The sequence below is a fragment of the Notolabrus celidotus genome, chromosome 21, assembly GCF_009762535.1.
Source record: "Notolabrus celidotus isolate fNotCel1 chromosome 21, fNotCel1.pri, whole genome shotgun sequence".
Classification (NCBI taxonomy): Eukaryota; Metazoa; Chordata; class Actinopteri; order Labriformes; family Labridae; genus Notolabrus; species Notolabrus celidotus.
In genome coordinates, this window is record NC_048292.1 from 23779816 (window position 1) to 23798084 (window position 18269).

At 38.7% G+C, this 18269-nt stretch overlaps 1 protein-coding gene across 1 annotated transcript; it reads right to left on the bottom strand.

Annotated features, from left to right (window-relative positions):
- Nucleotides 1-942: 942 nt before the first annotated feature.
- On the bottom strand, nt 943-16342 carry LOC117805187 (alpha-N-acetylgalactosaminide alpha-2,6-sialyltransferase 1-like). The gene is made up of 9 exons (XM_034673836.1): nt 15871-16342; nt 13906-14128; nt 13556-13718; nt 10996-11158; nt 9579-9717; nt 9393-9496; nt 3511-3594; nt 3166-3265; nt 943-1700 (listed from the first exon to the last, which is right to left on the bottom strand). Exons 2-9 carry the CDS (start codon nt 14068-14070, stop codon nt 1506-1508), a joined length of 1113 nt encoding a protein of 370 aa, XP_034529727.1. The 5' UTR covers nt 14071-14128; nt 15871-16342; the 3' UTR covers nt 943-1505.
- Between the last annotated feature and the right edge of the window lie 1927 nt (nt 16343-18269).

The window sequence follows — 18269 nt, forward strand, 5'->3', positions numbered from 1 at the left end:
CTTTTATTCAAGTTCAATACAAATATTACACAAATAACACATTTAAAGATGCCCATACAAACCTCTCACAGCCATGTTTAACATTAAATATTTATAGTCCCAGGGTAACAAGCTATGGTTTCTCTTCTCCATAGTTTTCCTATGAGCTTAGTATGAATTTTTATTTTTGAAAACAAAATCACTTGGAATCATGTTTTGGTGAATGACAACCTTAGCTCACGTTTTCCAAATGTGTGTGTTGATCACACAAATTATTAACCAAAACAGACGTTGGTGATGATCTTTAAATGATTCAACAAATAAGCCGTACATTACAGATTCATTAGTGCATTGCAAATTAAAACCCACATCTTTAGTTCGATAACAGTTGAGCAGTGACTGCTCTAAAGTTTCATCTTCATTACAATAAAGTATTGGACATTTTTGTTGTTGTAACGAAGCAGCTCCACTGCACTACAGCTCTGACAGGATGTCTGTTCACAGAGATCAACCATACCATGTCTCGGAGATGCTCAGATAATGGTTGATCTTATAAATTTTTTCGTACCTGCTTGCGCTCCACAGAGCTTACATTTTTGTATTCAATTAGCTCCTCCATTAAAGCTGGGGTTGGTAGTCAGATTGAGATCCACGTTTTGTTACACTGGTTAAAATTATCTTTATGTCCTGATGGTAATCAATACATAATGTGTTCTTAAAAAAGAGTGAAAAAAAGCTGCTATCTACAGCCGGAGTAAACCTGGGAAAACACCAACCAATCTCTGCCATCAGGAGCCAAATGATGAATCAAATCCCGTCCTGCCGTTCTGCCCGCCTCCTGCGCGTACATTTCCCCAGCGTGCACTCCCCGTCCCCTGCCTCTGCTCCCCCTGACTCTATTTACTGCCCCTCTCGCTCGACCTCGGGCCTGTCCCCTCTGACCCGATGAGGTGCTTTGCTCAGGACTGTAGTCCGGATCAGAGTCTAAAAAGCTCTTACCACAGGGGCTCTGACAAGCAAAAGAATTAATGACATTTAGTAAGCTTTAAAATTATCATATAAAATAGTATACATTTCTTTTGTGACAGAACTACACCAATTTGTTTTTAAACTATTATATTTAGTTACACAATCTCCAAAAAGTAAATTAGAATAAGGAGTGTTCTTTCTAGCCTTAACTTTTAATTTACACAATTGTGTTTCACCACCCGTCCACTCTGCTTTGGGACCTAACGCACTAAAAACCCTTTTAATAAAAGGAATCTTAAACAAAATACTGAGGTCAGGTGCTCCTAGACCTCAAGTTTTGAGAACTTTTATATAACATATACCTTTTAGTGACTTCTCGATTTGTTCCCCAGATAAGTTTAACACATAACATGTTTACCACTCCCCATCAGACAGAAAACTGGTATAGACCAGTTCAAGCCCCTAATAATAATAAAATAACCAGGGGCGCTGGTGGCCTAGCGGACTAAGCACCCCACATACAGAGGCTATAGTCCTCGTCGCTTTCTTTCAAAGTATCAGGGTTTCTTTTGCTCCCCTGTCCCTGTTTTTTGGTATAGCTTCATAACTTTGGTGTTGTGCAGTTTTTTCCATGTATCCCTCTCCAAGTTATAGTCATGGTTGATAAAGAAAATAACATGGGTTTTGTCGGTGTCATAATAGTAGTTGTTGTAATTTCTGTAATCTTCTGTCATAAATCCATAGGCCGACACCTGTAAATGACAAAACAGACAAGAGCGATGATAAAAAATAAAACTTCAGGTTTGTTAAGAAAAGGCTTTCTGTTTCAGAAATTGCATCTTAGATCTCAAAAAATGAATTTGAAACAACACAGTTGGTGGTTTAATGAATAGTTTAGGACTATTCAAAATTAGAAACACAGCTTTCACTACCTAATTTGTGATCTTTAGGTGGGATTTTATGGCTTTTGCACACTGAGTCTATTCACTTTTGTATGCATTTTTTAAATCCATAAAAAAATGGATTGCCCACAGAAATGTTGCACTTCAAGTTCAATGCGTTTTTCTATTCATTGTGAAAATTTGCAGTGCAAACAAAATGTCACCAGAGTCATCCATCAGTGAGGATGATTTTGTGTTTCATTCATTGAAAAAAGAAAACACTGGGTCTATCCCCTCCTGAAAAGAAAACAAACACACACACACACACAGTTCTCTCTAAACCATTAGGACGGATGCATAAAAAAAGCAGAAACAAACCTATTCTGAAAAAAAAAGGCCAATAAAAGTTTTGGAGTCAGTTTGTAACCATGATTGACACAACATGAGATCACATTTCTATTTAAACATGTTGCAATTTTGAATGAAAAAAACTGACTCGGTGTGCAAAAGCCTTAAGACCCATGTCTCTCCAAATATCGAGCCTTTATGCTAAGTTAAGCCAACTGCCTGATGGCTTCAGCTATATATACAAAAGGCACAAAAATGATCTCACTTCTCTCCTTTTACTCAGCAAGAAAGATAAATAGTATGAATTAAAAGTATCAATTTTGAGTAAAAGCTTGGACCAGCTCTTAGTTATGCTGGTATAGGCTTAGGCTTCCAGGGAACTGACACACTGGGATCCTGTCTTTCCCTCTGTCTTCTCTGTCTGTCTGTCACTTACTTCCTGCCTCCTAAAAGTTACTAACCATACATCTTTCTGGAGTCCCTGAGCTTCCTTGTCTCGTAGGTTCCTCTGCTGCTTTAGATGTCCTGCTGCCAAAGACGTGCCAGACTCCAGCTGCTACAACTACTGTTGTCCTTCTCACCACTATCATCTCTCTCTTTCTGCATCTCCCTCTATCCCTCTCTCCAACACGGTCTCAGCAGATGTGTGTCTAACATGAGTCTGGTCCTGCTGGAGGTTTCTGCCTGTTAAAGGAAGTTTGTCCTTGCCACTGTAACTTGCTAAATGCTGCAAAGTGCTCTGCTCATGGTGGATTAAGATGAGATCAGACTGAGTCCTGTCTGTAAGATGAGACTGGATCTTATCCTGTCTTGATGTTGGGTCTAGACCTGCTCTGTTTGTAAAGAGTCTTCAGATAATATTTGTTGTGATTTGGTGCTATATAAATAAAGACTGATTGATTGAATAATTGATTGTATTCTGCAGACATGTTTACAGAGGATACCTGAATGGTATTTTGAAGAGTATTAGTAGTAAGAGATAACTTACGATGTCACAAACATGCAGAGCCGTGAAGATGGTAAATGCTCCATTGGTTGGTCTCACTATCGCCCAGAATCTACCATTCAGGTGTTGAGACCTCAAGAACCTATAGGAAATGAACAGTGTTGTATTATCATTAAGAAATTAAAAAAATATAGATAATTAATGCATACAGATACCTTGGCAGCACCATTCATTTGTTCTGCTCTATATTTAACTTTGGTGCTCTGGTTTTATCATCATTGGTGTTAATACCATCAAACAGTGTATTTATTACTTATTACTTTCGTTTTTTTCAAAAAACATGAAAAGAATAGAAACGTTGGTGTAAAATTAAGAAAGAAGGGTAACCTGTTTCGTATGTATCTGAGGAAGTCCGGGTGCAGAACATAAAAACGTCTCTCATCAAAATGATCATTGTAGTAAGTCCACGGCCTGAAGGATTAGAAAATTAGATCACATTTAGAAAAGGGAGATGACAGTGTTTGCTTGCATCTGTGTGACTGATGTGTGACTGACGGAAGGTCTTGAGCTTGTTCCATATACTCTATAGAAAGGAAGAAGACATGACAGACAAAAGTGAAACCAAAACATTTGAAGTGCCCCTCACTGACTGGCTTCAGTATTGGTCAGAATAGCGTTGTAGTCAAGGCCACATCAACCGCGACCAGAGTGCACCGATACCAAGACATTTAGGGGTCAAGACAGAGTCAAGACCAAGACCAAGGCAGGACAAGACTGAGACAAGACCAAGACCAAGACCATAAATATCAATGAAAAATCATCTTGAGAGTTAACAAAATAAAAGACTTCTGTTTATTCTATATAAGTTTTCTTTAAAGTACAATTGAAGACAAGGTTTGTTTTTTTCTTTGTGGCCTTTCTTTTGAAGCGCTGTGAGAGCCTTTTTACACCTTAAGTTTCGTTTTGGTCGTTAGTTTAACTTTCGCTTTAGATCTGAGGTAAAACTGTGTTTTCTGTTGCCTGTGATCTCAGGAGAGGTAGGAGGTTGTAGCTGAGCAGCATTCTTTTGTCAAGCCTTTTTCTCTCATTAGTTGCGTGCATTTTCTATTTTCTTTAGTTAATATGTGGTGTTTTTATCTGATGGGTTATAGGTGTTGACTGTGGTAATATTTTGGGAGGTGTTTAGCTGTGCCCTTCTCACAGTGTGCCTCCAGAGTTTGTTATTGATGAATGTGTATGTATTACTTAATTAAACGACTTAGACATCTCTGGTCCCAGGCATACACAATCTCTCCTCCTGTCAGGCCCGTTTCTTGCTATAGGCGAACTAGGCGAATGCCTAGGGCCCCCAAGCCACCAGGGGGCCCCAAAACTGCATGTTTAGCCTTTTCTGAGGAGAATTAAAATGTCCGTTTTTATCTGTATCTCATGTGTTCATTACACCCCTTATATGCTTAAAAATAAACGTTGGCTTTAAATAAAATAAACTGCAAAAATAAGCTGTTAAAAAATTAATAGGTCGTTGGACCGCACTGTCACACAGTTAGTGACGTAGCGGGCCAGCGCCGCGTCACCAACGCCGACAGGTATGATGGGAATGATTGACGGCTACCATTCATCCCCGTTAGCCAGTGCAATAGAGAAAAACAAACACCATAATGGCATCGAAAAGGAATTATCCCAGCGGTGCGGAAAAACGGAAGAAAAAGAAAACTGATGAAGAAAAACAGGCAAAGGATAAAGGTAAGTTTGTTGGTGATGTGGGCTGGAGAGGTGGAGGTGAAACGCCGTTTTTTTTCCCCCCAAGTTTGTTTATTTGTCCTGCTTGCCAGCTAGCTAGCGTCGGATAAATGTTAGCTGGATGGCTAATATTTGTCCGTCATGAACTCAGCTTTTTTGTTTGTTTTATGAAAGTTGACCATGTCCTGCCAAGTTGGCCTGTCCTGCCATGGGAATGACTGACTGACTCCAGACCCGTTTATTCAGATTCTAACAGGGAGGGAGGGAGGGAGGGAGGGAGGGCATGTTGTTGTAGTCAGTGGCAATGGCAGAGCACTGACTCAGTGGTCTGTCGTTGTTAAGTGGAAGTTGTCTCTCACATATTTGACACTTAATGTTATATTAGCCTTACTTAGGATTAATTTACTAAGCTTAGTGTGTATTTTATAGGCCCCTAATTAGAAGTGTGCTACTGTTTTATAATTCAAAGAAATATTCTATTGAAATATTTTATTAGGCATGGTGTTGACTGTTTTAGACTATTGTGGCAGTGGTTCATTTATCTTAGTTTTATTACTTTAACCAGTACAGTTTGTAAACTAATGCACAAAACTGTTTAAAGTGACAATTTTGTAATTGGGTAAAAGCTTTAAAGGGACACTGCAATCACAATGTTTAATAGAAAAACAAATTAATTTTAATTTTCCTGTATTACTGCAACATCACTGTAATAATAGAATAGGAATATGCACTCATGATCTATTTTGCTTGATGATCTAATGAGCTTTGTCTTTGCAGGAGCAATTCTAAAATATTTTGGAGCTCCAGACATTGAGCCAGAGGGATCTCCCAAACATCCTGACCAGGAAGCTCCATCACGTACCTCAGAACCTCCTTCTGTCCAGGAAGCTCCAGGACCATCACATACCTCAGAACCTCCAGCAAGCAGCTGTCATATGAGGACATCATTGCTGACTTTGCAAATAAAAAAGCCAGGAAGCAGACATTTTGAGGACAATACACTGTGACTGTTACTGTGTGTGAGACTAAGGTAATTAAGCATTATTTTAAGTGTTGGTTTGTTTTTATTGTTGCACTTGTTGGTTTGTTGTATTTTCTTATTTAAAGTAAACATTTTTTTATAAATACTCAATCTGTTGTATTTATTGACATATAGAGGATTCTTTTCCTTGTATTATAGTGTTTTTTAAATCAGTTTAACTTGCCAGAGTGGCCTAATTTTACCTGTAGCCTGTTTTGCTCATGAAGTGTAATAGATTGTGGCATCTTAGTAGACAATCTAAGGGTTAGGAATCTCTTCATCACAGTTTGACAAACTAGAGGCCCCCAAACAGCATCTTGCCTAGGGCCCCCACGAAGCTAGAAACGGCCCTGCCTCCTGTCATCTGTTTCCATTCATTAATCCATGAGTGCAGGGGGCGTGTCACTCACCTTAGAACCACAAAAGTCGCAGCCACAAGAGTGAGGGAAAAAAATGTAGGAATTCAGAAGGGAGGGTTCTCTCTTATCACAGTAAAGACAGGTACACAGAGTGCATCAGTTGTGGTCTCGACCGGCCTTGATATAAAATACAGAGTTGGCCTAGTCTGAGCCCGAGTAAAAATGCTTTCGATTCTGAGAAGAGACCTTAAATAAGTGGTCTCGAGACCAAGACCGAGTACTACAACACTAGGTCCTAAAGCCTGCCTCCTGTGTGTTGACAGATGGGACTATGGTCAAACTATAAAACCAAAATACACGTAAAAATAATTGTTTCTGTAACAGGGCTCCATTAGTATGTTTACTTCTTATGAAGCTTATTTACATCCCAGTGTCCTATTTCTCCTAGGACTTTAGTTTGAAGTTAGCTAATGCTATCCAAAGGGGTATAAAGCCATGATGGACAGGTCTGTTGATAAATATGACTACTGGGACACCGTGTGCTTCAGATAAGCAGATTAGTGGAGGAATGGAAGAAAACACATGACTTACTACTTGTTTTAGTGTGTGCATGTTTTTCTGATTAAGATTTGAACAGTTGGTTGTGCCTGCAAAGGAGTAGGATGTGCAGAACCAAGCTCCTGCCAGACTTCGTAAAAAGTATAATTTTATCACGCATTTGATGTAAGTTTACTGTAAGTAACTAGTACAAATACTTAAGATATACCTGGGCAATTTTTGAACAGTGCATGTTATGGCATCCAGTGCCAAGCACTGTAAATACCAATACGACGGACACTTGAGCTCAAGATCTAGTGAGCACTAGGTCCTGCCGACCGCGGGGGAAAATCCCCCTCTCCACGGTCAGAGACAATAATGGACACTGCGGATCTGAAATTGGATATCCTCTCTTCATTAAGAGCAGGCTTTTTGGCTGTTATCAAGAAAGGGCTAAAAGAAGCACTCGCTGGGGACTTCGACCTACTCTGAAAATAACTACAAGATGTTAAGGCGGAAACGATTATAAATACAGCAGCTATCCGTTCGGAAGTGGACAAAATGAAGGCCACCATAACAGACATGGAAACAGGCTTGGCCACATGGGCAGACAGGGTTGCAGGCAGAACTTGCTGAACTTAGAAAGGAGGTGGCCCAGGTAAAGGTGAAGAAAGGCAGACAGTGGAGAAATAACATTTCTGGAGGAAGATATCCTGATTGACTGCTCTCACAGAGGCAAGGCCCAGAGTAAACATGGGAAACCTTGGGTTATCATTGCAAGGCTGCACTATTACCAGGACTGCCTTCAAGTACTATGCTGTGCCCGGGAAAGGGGCCCGCTTCGATACCAAGGAGAGCAGAGAGTCGTTATTTATTGACTTAATATTTTTCATTTTTTCATGTTCTTTTCTTTTCACCTTTCTTAGTTACCCATTTACAGTCCTGTTTAGGGATGACCACAATTAATTGATTGTTAAGAAATTACTCGAAACACACATTTTTGTTATCAATTTTCCGTCTCGTGGAACAAACATCATGTGGTCTCATATTACACTCATCTATCAGGGAGGTGTTTTAAGTTTAAAGTATGTTTTGATGTGAATCAGCTGTTAAAGGTGTTGCGCACAGGGGAGACGCAGAAGTATAAATCAGCCTTCAGCTGGTGGCTGGCGGCTGCGGCTGTGCGTCAGGTCTCCACGTGCACTTTTTAAAAGAGGATCAATACAAAACTGCTACCAACAACAACACGGGCACAAAGGTTGACAGCTTTAAACAGGATATTTCCCACCTTTGGATACAAAGGCAACAGACAGGTGGGAAATTCTGGTACGCTACGTTTACAGACCAGCAACATCAGAGCCGTCTGGGCTTTTCTCCAGCAGGACTGATTATGACCTGGTTGCGCTCCCGGCTGACACCTGACCGAATACACATGTTTATTTTTCTCAATAAGAACGAGTAGAAAGAAAACTGGACACTGTGAGTCTGAAGTACTTTTCTGTTAGTATTATGAGCCTTCACTTTATAAGATTATGTCCGCGGAGAATATTTTAATGAGCCTGATCGTTGATATTCTGCATGTCAAACATGTACCTGTATTCAATCCCGTCAGTTATATGCATTTTGTTGCTGTAGAAAATAAAATTTAGGGGGAAAACAACCTATTTGGCATTGTTTTTGACGTAAGAATAATAATGTTTTTTTTATCAATTAATCGATAATTGATCGTTAACATTTCCAAAAATCGATCACGGAAAATACTTAAAATGTACATCCCTAGTCCTGTTTCATTGAACTGGCATAAGTTAATGTAAAACTCGTCCAATGTGCTTTTGAGTCTTTTTCTAAATGGGGTCTGACAGGGGCTGACTTATAGAACGCCAACTGTTCCACCTCTAACATCACTTATTGTATGGTCTTTTCTTGCAAAGGGTGTTACGGCCACCATGTTCTTTTAGTTGGCAAAGGTTGGGGACCTACATGACTAATGCAATTTATTTGTTTTGATTTGTCAGTTGTTTTACATGCTTCAACTTATATTGTTTTCATACTCAGAGATGTTCTTACAAGACAATGTTCATTATTAGGATTAATGGTTGCAACTAGTGATTTAAGAATGGCTACAGGCTGCCTGGTTAACTCTATAAGCTTGAATGTGAACTCTCTAAGCCAGAGAGTAGTTATGCATCTTAATCATCTCAAGGCTGATATTATATTTCTCCAGGAGACCCATCTTTGCACTGTTGACCAGTTCAGATTGAGAAGAGGATGAGAGGGTGGCCATACCACTCCAATTTTGGCTCCAAGGCAAGAGGGGTGGTGATCCTAATCAGTAAGAATACACTGTTTGGGATGTCTAGCATAAATTCCGATCCCATGGGACGGTATGTTATTATGGTTGGTCGGTTGTGCGGACTCTCAGTTATTTTGGCCAACATTTATGCACCAAATTGGGATGACAACACATTCTTCACCAATATTTTTGTTTTCCTTTTTTTCTTTGTTCTTCTGTATTTTGATGCCATAGAATATATATTCTTCTATATCTTTGTACACTGTAAAAATCTTCAATAAAGAGACCTTGAAAAAAGGTTTAATGATTTGATATTCACCGTGAATTGCGATATTGGCCAGCAGCAACCCGTTCTTTTTTTAAGAGACCAGTCATCCATTGATAATCCCTGATCCCCTCAGCAAACATCACATGTTTTATTCCCTGCCAAAGCAAGAGGATGACAGATGAGTGCATGATTTCAAAACCTAACAATGTTAGACTTTTCTCATAGAAGTCTGAATACCTTATCATCAGGGATAGATGTGTATCCATACTTCTTGAGGGAACCCCTCGATGAAGTGATGGAGTGGGCTGTATGAACATACACAGATGTTCTGGTTCCAACATCTTCCTCGTGACCTTTAATGAGTGCACCATTCATCCTGTTACACAAACACATTCAAATTTGAGAGCTGCCACAGATCAACATGCAATTAAAATGTCAAAAGATTCAAACCTGATTTACATGATACCCAAAAGAATCAGAATCAAAATTAATCAATGACCAAAGACACAATATACCAACATGGCATTTAGAGTAAATACGACAAGAGTCTAACAGATAGAGGAACTTCAGGTTGGTTCAACACCATATTTGACGTCAAACAGTGGTACAGTCATTACATTAGAAAAAGACAAGGAAGAAGATGATATACTTGATTAATCTCTGTGAGAAATTGAACTTTCAATTTTTCCCTCTGGTGTTGATCATGCTTTTCACGAATAGGCTAAATAATACACACATGCACAAAGAGGATCCTGTGGACATTCACTGATAGAGGAATGTTAGAGTGAGGGGGGGGTAGCATGTGGTTGAATGCCCCGAGCAGTTGGGGATTTGGTGCCTTGCTCAATGGTATCTCCAGAGTGCCCAGAAATGGTGACCCCAGTTTCCAAGCGAAGTCCCTACAGACTAAACTTTAATGATAACTTGATAGCATTTTTCATGGTTGAACAAAGGCCAGCTGACTGGTTTTCCCGGGACAAGGCAACCCTAGAGCTGACTCCAGTTCTACGGCAAAGTCTCCTTCTCCCTCAATTTTGGACTGTTACTGCATTGCAATTCAGGTGTTAACGTTGACAGCCCTGATGTTAAAATATTTGCTTTCTTATAAAGAAGTCTAGTTGAGCTGCTGAAAACATGCCTTTTCCTGATGGCTGTTTCGTAAAAAAAGTAATTCTACAACAAAATGACAGAGGATTTTTATTGTGAAGAGTCTGTCAGAAACTAATTGTGCTTATGAAGAAATTAGTTTCTGCTGAACTACACTGTGCAGTGATTCCCAATACCACTGTAGAAGTTATGTTACTAACAGCAGCTCCTTTGACCACCAGCATCGGTGTTGCCCTACCCTGCTCTTCCATATGCATATCTGGAATGCCAAAGCCAGCCCAACAACACTACAGAAAAATTTCACTTCACTACATCTAACAGCTTAAAGTTGTGCGCAACAATGGCAGAATTGCAAAGCAGTTTCATTAAACAAATGAACTGAACTGAACAGTAAGCTGATTTGGGCTGGCATTTTGATCAACTAAGACTATGCTCAGTTGCAAATGCAGGTAATCAATAGTTCTTCTCATATACTTTACACGACGGATGTGAAGGTTCCTGGTACTACTGTTTGAAAAGCAGCTGTTGTTCACTTCTTTTATCTTACCGGAAAACATAATCATGAGCGTCGATCTCTTTCCCCATTTTAGAGCCATTTAGGATCCCCCCTAAGCCCACCACAGCACAGCTCACACATCCATCACTGCCTGGCTTTGGAACAATTAGCGGCTCTTTTGGAATTGGAATTAACTTCACCGCTTCCATCACATCTGCAAACCAAAACAGAAGCAGACACATGCACACATGATGATCAAATCAGAGAGCTTAAAACAAGAACCTTCTCAGAAAAAAAACTCAATAGCATATTGCAAAGGCCTCCCTCTCTTGTGATCAATTTTTCCTGTTTTTACAAAGTAGTTAAAGTTGCCATTATCTGAATTTTTGTAGTAAAAATTGGAATGACAATGCTGCTATGTTAATGCTACTACAGTGAATCATCTGAAAAACGTATCCCAATCCATTAAGTTGGAAAGAGGGTGTCTCCAGGGCTGTCAACTTAGCCTCACCCTCCTGACATTCTTTATTGAACCCTTAGCTCAGGCACTAAGGGAAGATCCAGAGATTAATGGGATTGCATTTAAAGAGGTTGAATACATGGTGAATCTATTTGCGGATGATGTTTAGATCACTCTGAAAAATCCTGAGAAATGAATGTCCCTCCTGAAAGTGTTTAGATTTTTTATATTTATCGAACCGACTAGAAATAGTAAAAATGAATTTCCTTCCACGACTTCTTTTCTTGTTCCAGGCACTTCCTGTTGAAGTTCCTCTCAGGGATTTCAGTGAATGGAATAAGATAATTTCAAAGTTTGTGTGGAACGACAAAAGACCCCGGATTAAATACAGGACCTTACAGTTAAATAAAGATAAGGCTGGGCTCTCACTTCCATGCATTGAGGACTACTTAATAGCTGCTCAGATAAGACCACTAGTATGCTGGTGCAATCCAGATTGTCTTGCTAAATGGAAAGATTTTGAATTATTACAATTTGATATCCCGGCACAGTCTATATTAGGTTACTCCCAGCGCCAGGACTTATACCTGGAAAAAGCTAACCAATGGAACAAGGTGGCCCTCTGTATGCCAAAGTGCTGAAATGGGTGGCACATGACCCAGAGTTTAAGCCAACTAGTCTTGATAAACGATTCCAACAGTGGGCGTATAATGGCCTAACAGTTTATTGTACCATAACTTGTAATGGTGCCTTGAAACCCTTTCTCAACTCTCACATGCATATGATCTGGAGAGAAATTATTTCTTCAGATATCTCCAGGTAAGTGATTATTTTGACAAATAAATCAAACAAACAGAGGATAATAACCCTAATCTGGTCAGCATATATATTGTTGCACATAAAACTAAAGACAACAAATGTCTCACAAATCTATAAAAGTTTGCAAAGTCCTAAAAAACATTCTACTCTCTTTATGAAACAGAGGTGGGAGAAGGAGTCTGGCCTGGAGATAGCTGAGGAAGACTGGTGTGATATTTGAGAGGGTCAGGCTATGACCACCAACTCTAGATCATGGCGAAAATTCTGCTGGAAGTGTACAATACGGTATTTTATTACCCCTAAAATGTAATTTATACAACAAGTGTCTCAGGGACTCGATGAATGTTGGAGGAGGTGTGGCACATCTATGGAAGATCATTTTCATGTCTTTTGGGCCCACCCTCTAATCAATTTTTACTGGCAAAAGAAATAAGGATAATTTTTGGAATTTAAGTTGTTTCCTGCTTTGTCACATTATACCTGGGCAAAATGCAGAATGGTCTTAAGACTCAGGACAGGTATCTTTACAAAATCACCTTGGCTGCAAGCAAAAAAGCCATCACATGCAATATTGGAATAAATGGAACTCATACACCAGAGTTTGTAACCCTTAATCTGTGTAGATATACACTGTTTTGTACTATTGAAAGTCCTGGAACAACCTCCCTTTTATTTATTGTATTTATTTATTTATTTTTTATTTCTTTTTGTAAACCTGAAATTGTAATAAAAGAAAGTTTTTAAAAATATGCTAAATTGCAGCTTCAGATTCAGAAAATAATCCTGTGTTGGTTTATGACTCTTCACTTGTAAAATGTTTGATGAACGATTTGTAATGTGAATGGTAAATTAACTTGTATGCTTTTTTAGTCTTTCTGATCACTGACACACTACATGTCACATTCACTCACTGATGGTAGAAGCTGCTATGGTAAGTAACCATCCGTAGCTAATCTCATTCATACACATTCACACCCAACCGAACAACAGTGTGAGCAGTTTCAGGTACTGTGTCATGCCCAAGGACACTTGACATGTGTCTAGAGGAGCTGGGATCAAACCGCAAACCTTCCAATTTACAGATGACTGACTGTATGCACTGAGCCAGTCGCCCACTGTGAAAGTTGATAGAACTAGATATTTTTCCAGAGCCTTCCATCATCATCTTGTGCATAGCATTTCCTTACCAACATGTTATGTCAAACTACTACTAAAACTGTAGAAGTGGTGTGCCCACTGGAGAGGGTTTAGTCTATGTCACTGTTTTTGTCAGTGTAAGTTGGGTTATGAAAAACAGCTATGAGACAGTATTTGTGTCAAACAGACACTTACCGTTATACTGGAGACCCATAAAACCAAAAGGACTGGTGAAATGTGAGAGGCGGTTCCACTCGCTCATGTTGATATTGTCTTTATGCATAAACAGTCTTATGTTGGGAAGGAAAGCCTCCTTGAACCAATCATCCTTGTTGTTTCGTAGAGACCGGGCACAAGTCTAAGGGACAGAGTAAAATGTGAATTTTATTGAGAAGGAAAAAAATGCAGAAATTTGACCTCAAAATGATCTCAGTTTATAAAGAAAGAAAAACGGAAGAACTGTAGAAAAAAAGCCATATTTACCCAATCACATACTGCTAAGACATTTCTCTTTACCCTGTTCCATCTTATTTTAACACACTTACCATATGTTTGGGTGGAGCATCCTGGGTATAAACATCTTCAAAATCCCAAACAGGAAGCTTCTTATAAACACTTCTGTTGAGTGGAGGCATGGGTGTCTCATCTTCAAGTGTAGAGGAACTCATTTGATCATTTTTTTTCACCTCAGCTTTTACCTCACGTATCATGCTTAAAATATCATCAATATTACAGGCTTCATCTTCGTTTGTGAAGTAGCCAGGCAGGCTGAATGGAAACAAAAACAAAATAAAATAATTTGATGCAACATCCAAGAAATAGCAACATGCACTGGGTTAAAATACTGATAGATGTCACAACTGTTCAAAGTTTTATATCAAAATATTGAGTAAAACACAAAAATCTTCATTAAAGTAGAAAAAAAATACAATATAAAGAGAACTGAGAATAAGCACTATCATGTAGGCTTCACCTATACCAGTTTTTGATAAACCTATATGTATATTGCAGACAGAAATCATCGCCTGCTATACAAGCAGTGCGTACTGATTTGGCCAAATTTCAGTATGTAGTATGTGAACAAGAGCAAAATCTGCAGTATGCCAAAACTCCCCGGATATCGTATTGATTCAGGGACATTTATCAGTCTGCAGCGGACCAGTCTCCCTCGCATACTGTTTCCTTCAATGCACAGCGCTAACGCTACGATTATTCTTTTATCTATATATGACGGGGGCACTCAGTATTCAGGTGCTGTTAAAAAGCATTAAATTCCATATAAACCACTTCCTAACTTTTTAAATCATAAGTGATGCTAAAGAAGCAGTTTCTCTATCAGCTTGGTCATTGTTCTCTTCTACTTTCCGAAACCTGAAATCTAGCGACACCTGACCCAGCATACTGCAGAACAGATCCAACAGAACAGTCGTACTACATACTATCTTCATACACAGTATGCAGTATAAAGTACATACTGCATATTAGGGATGACCACAATTAATCGATTATCGATTAAATGACTGTTAAGAAATTACTCGAAACACGCATTTTTGTTATCAATTTTCCGTCACGTGTAACAAACATCACGTGGTCTCATATTACACTCCGTTATCAGGGAGATATTTTAAGTTTAAAGCATGTTTGGATGTGAATCAGCTGTTAAAGGTGAGCGGAGACGCTCAGCTGGGGGCTGCGGCTGCGTGTCAGGTCTCCACGTGCGCTTTTTTTTGAACAGGATCAATACAAAACTGCTCCCAACAACAACACGGAGACGAAGGTTCACAACTATAAACAGGACATTTCCACCTTTGGATACGAAGGCAACAGACAGGTGGGAAATTCAGGTACGCTATGTTTGCAGAGCAGCAACATCAGAGCCGTCTGAGCTTTTCTGCAGCAGGACTGATTATGACCCGATTGCGCTCTTGGCTGACACCTGACCGAATACACGTTTATTTTTCTCAATAAGAACGAGTAGACAGAAAACTGGACACTGTGAGTCTGAAGTACTTTTCTGTTAGTGTTATGAGCCTTCACTTTATAAGATTATGTCCACGGAGAATATTTTAATGAGCCTGATCGTTGATATTCTGCGTGTCAAACAATCCCGTCACTTATATGCATTTTGTTGCTGTAGAAAATACAATTTAGGGGGAAAACAACATATTTGGCCTTGTTTTTGACGTAAGAATAAAAATCTTTTTTTTTTTTTTTTTATCAATTAATCGATAATTGATCGTCCTTAAAAGGCTATGGAAGATCAGGTTTGATTGTCATAGTGCTTATAATACAGTTAAACAGTAGGGCACTGTTTTGTGATGAAACATTTAGCTTTGCAGTCCAAGTACAAAAAACATTGAGGTGACAAAGTTTTATAAGGACAATGCATTCATTTCAACATGGGTAGCCCGTTATGTAAAAGAGTGCCAGAGACTCAACTGAATCATCTTTACAAGCCCCGCCAACTTCAACAAAGACAGGCAATTATAACCAGCTATACCACAACCTACCTGGGGTATGTTTTGGAGTTATGCTAGCTCCACACCCTACCCTAAGGCCACAGTGGAAGAAGGCTATACATTGTTTCAATGGAATGATATGTGAGATGATGTACTGGCCGCAGATCAACCGAGAGATCACAAATGTAGTGTCTGAATGCACAGCATGCCAGATTTATGGAGCAAACAATCCTGCAGAGTTGCTGAAGCCACACCTTGTCCTAGAAAGACTTTATCAAAAGGTACGCGCTGACCTGAGAGAGCCTTGCCAGTGAGCACACGCTGAGGCTATGAGGTCCACTCTGCATCAGACTCAATTCTTCTCCGCTCAAACAGTACAAAGAAAATGTCCGGCTACATTTTGGCTGCAGAAAACGTCAATTGAATCTCTAAAAGTACTGTACGATATATGATACGATACGATATACTTTATTGTCCCCGTAGGGAAATTTGTCTTTCAGTGCTGCACATGTTACCTGCTCCTTCAAAAATCCCCACAATGACACAAGAACACATAAATAAACAAGAAAAAATGCAATAAATAATACACAGTCATACAACACACAGCATAGTCTTAAAGAGAGAACACCATAACACTGTCCCAACCATAACAGGCTATTTACTATTTAAAATTCTAATAGAGATCGGCACAAAGGAGTTTTTAAAACAATTCAATTTACACTTGGGGACTCTGTACTAGGGATAACCACAATTAATCGATAATCGATTAATTGATTGTTAAGAAATTACTCGAAACACACATTTTTGTTATCTGAAGTACTTTTCTGTTAGTGTTATGAGCCTTCACTTTATAAGATTATGTCCGCGGAGAATATTTTAATGAGCCTGATCGTTGATATTCTGCGTGTCAAACATGTACCTGTATTCAATCCCGTCAGTTATATGCATTTTGTTGCTGTAGAAAATAAAATTTAGGGGGAAAACAACATATTTGGCATTGTTTTTGACGTAAGAATAATAATCTTTTTTTTTTTTTATCAATTAATCGATAATTGATCGTTAACATTTCCAAAAATCGATCACGGAAAATACTTAAAATGTACATCCCTAATTCTGTGCAAACAGTGTTTTCACTTCTGTTTAGCATTCCAGTCAGGACTAACCATTATTTCTTTGCACATGCAGGTTTTTGTTTAATTGAGGTCTTGCTTAAAGCTAGGGTTGGTAGTCTCGAAAAACATACCAACCCTAGCTTTAAACAGGTTTTAAAACATGATAAACAGGACGGGATTTGAATGGTTTAAATTTTGGGACCCAAAAAACGGTGATTGGTTGGTGTTTTCCCAGGTTTACTCCGGCTGTAGATAGCAGCTTTTCTTCTCTCTTTTTTAAGAACACATTATGTATTGATTGCCATCAGGACATAAAGATCATTTTAACCAGTATAAAAAAAAGTGTATCTAAATCTGACTACCAACCCCAGCTTTAATACTTAGACTGAATTTAGCCTAGGAAATGCTTTTTTTTTGTTAAGTAGAAATCACTTGTTTGTCAAATTAATAGTGTTGATTTCAATATTGAAGGTCTTACCATTTACTGTTCCTAAACAATCTAGTTCTCTTGTCAACTCACTGTGCTCTTATACACACTTTTCTGGCAGAATGATCAACTAACATACCAGAAGACAACCGATCAAAAAGCATATTATCTTAATAAAAAGTCAACTTACCTGATGCCGTCCTGTACAAATGGCAAAACACAAATAAAAAGAAGGAGGGAAAATATGATCAGGAAAAAAAGCTTCAAAGTGTATTTCATGGTTGCCATCACTGACAGGCTTCGAGGATTATTTGACAGTGGGATGTATTAATACTGTGTTCAATCCACCTTGAATTAACTTGACACCCAAAATGTCTGTTGGGCAGGGCTTCAGTGATGGTTTTATTCATATGATAGGGGAGGGAGGTTTTACCATGTACTCTATTGTCACACCACTCGATACTGTTTAGTTGACGTGTATTCCTTTTGGCCCCTTAGGTTGCATTTTGTTTTTTGAGTTGTTAAAATTTTCTCCTCCCTGTCTGTCAAATTGTTTACTCTCATTTGAACTACGCTTTGTTTGTCAAAGCACTTATAAACATTTGGTTTTAAAGGTGCTATATGAATAAAGTTGTTGTTATTATTATTATTATTATTAGTAGTAGTAGTATTATTACTATGTAAGAGTGCCAGAGAATAATTCAATCTTCCTTAAAAGCCCCAGCTACTTAAAAAAAGACACTCAACAACCTACCTGGAGTACGTTGTTAGATATGTAACCATACAATATTTCATTCATAAAAGATTTCAGCTGCTAAACAATGTGTATCTTCATGGCTTTTCTACTGCTGAAATCTTTTTACTTTTGTGTCTTGAATATCATGACTAACCTCTGAATTTTACATTTTACC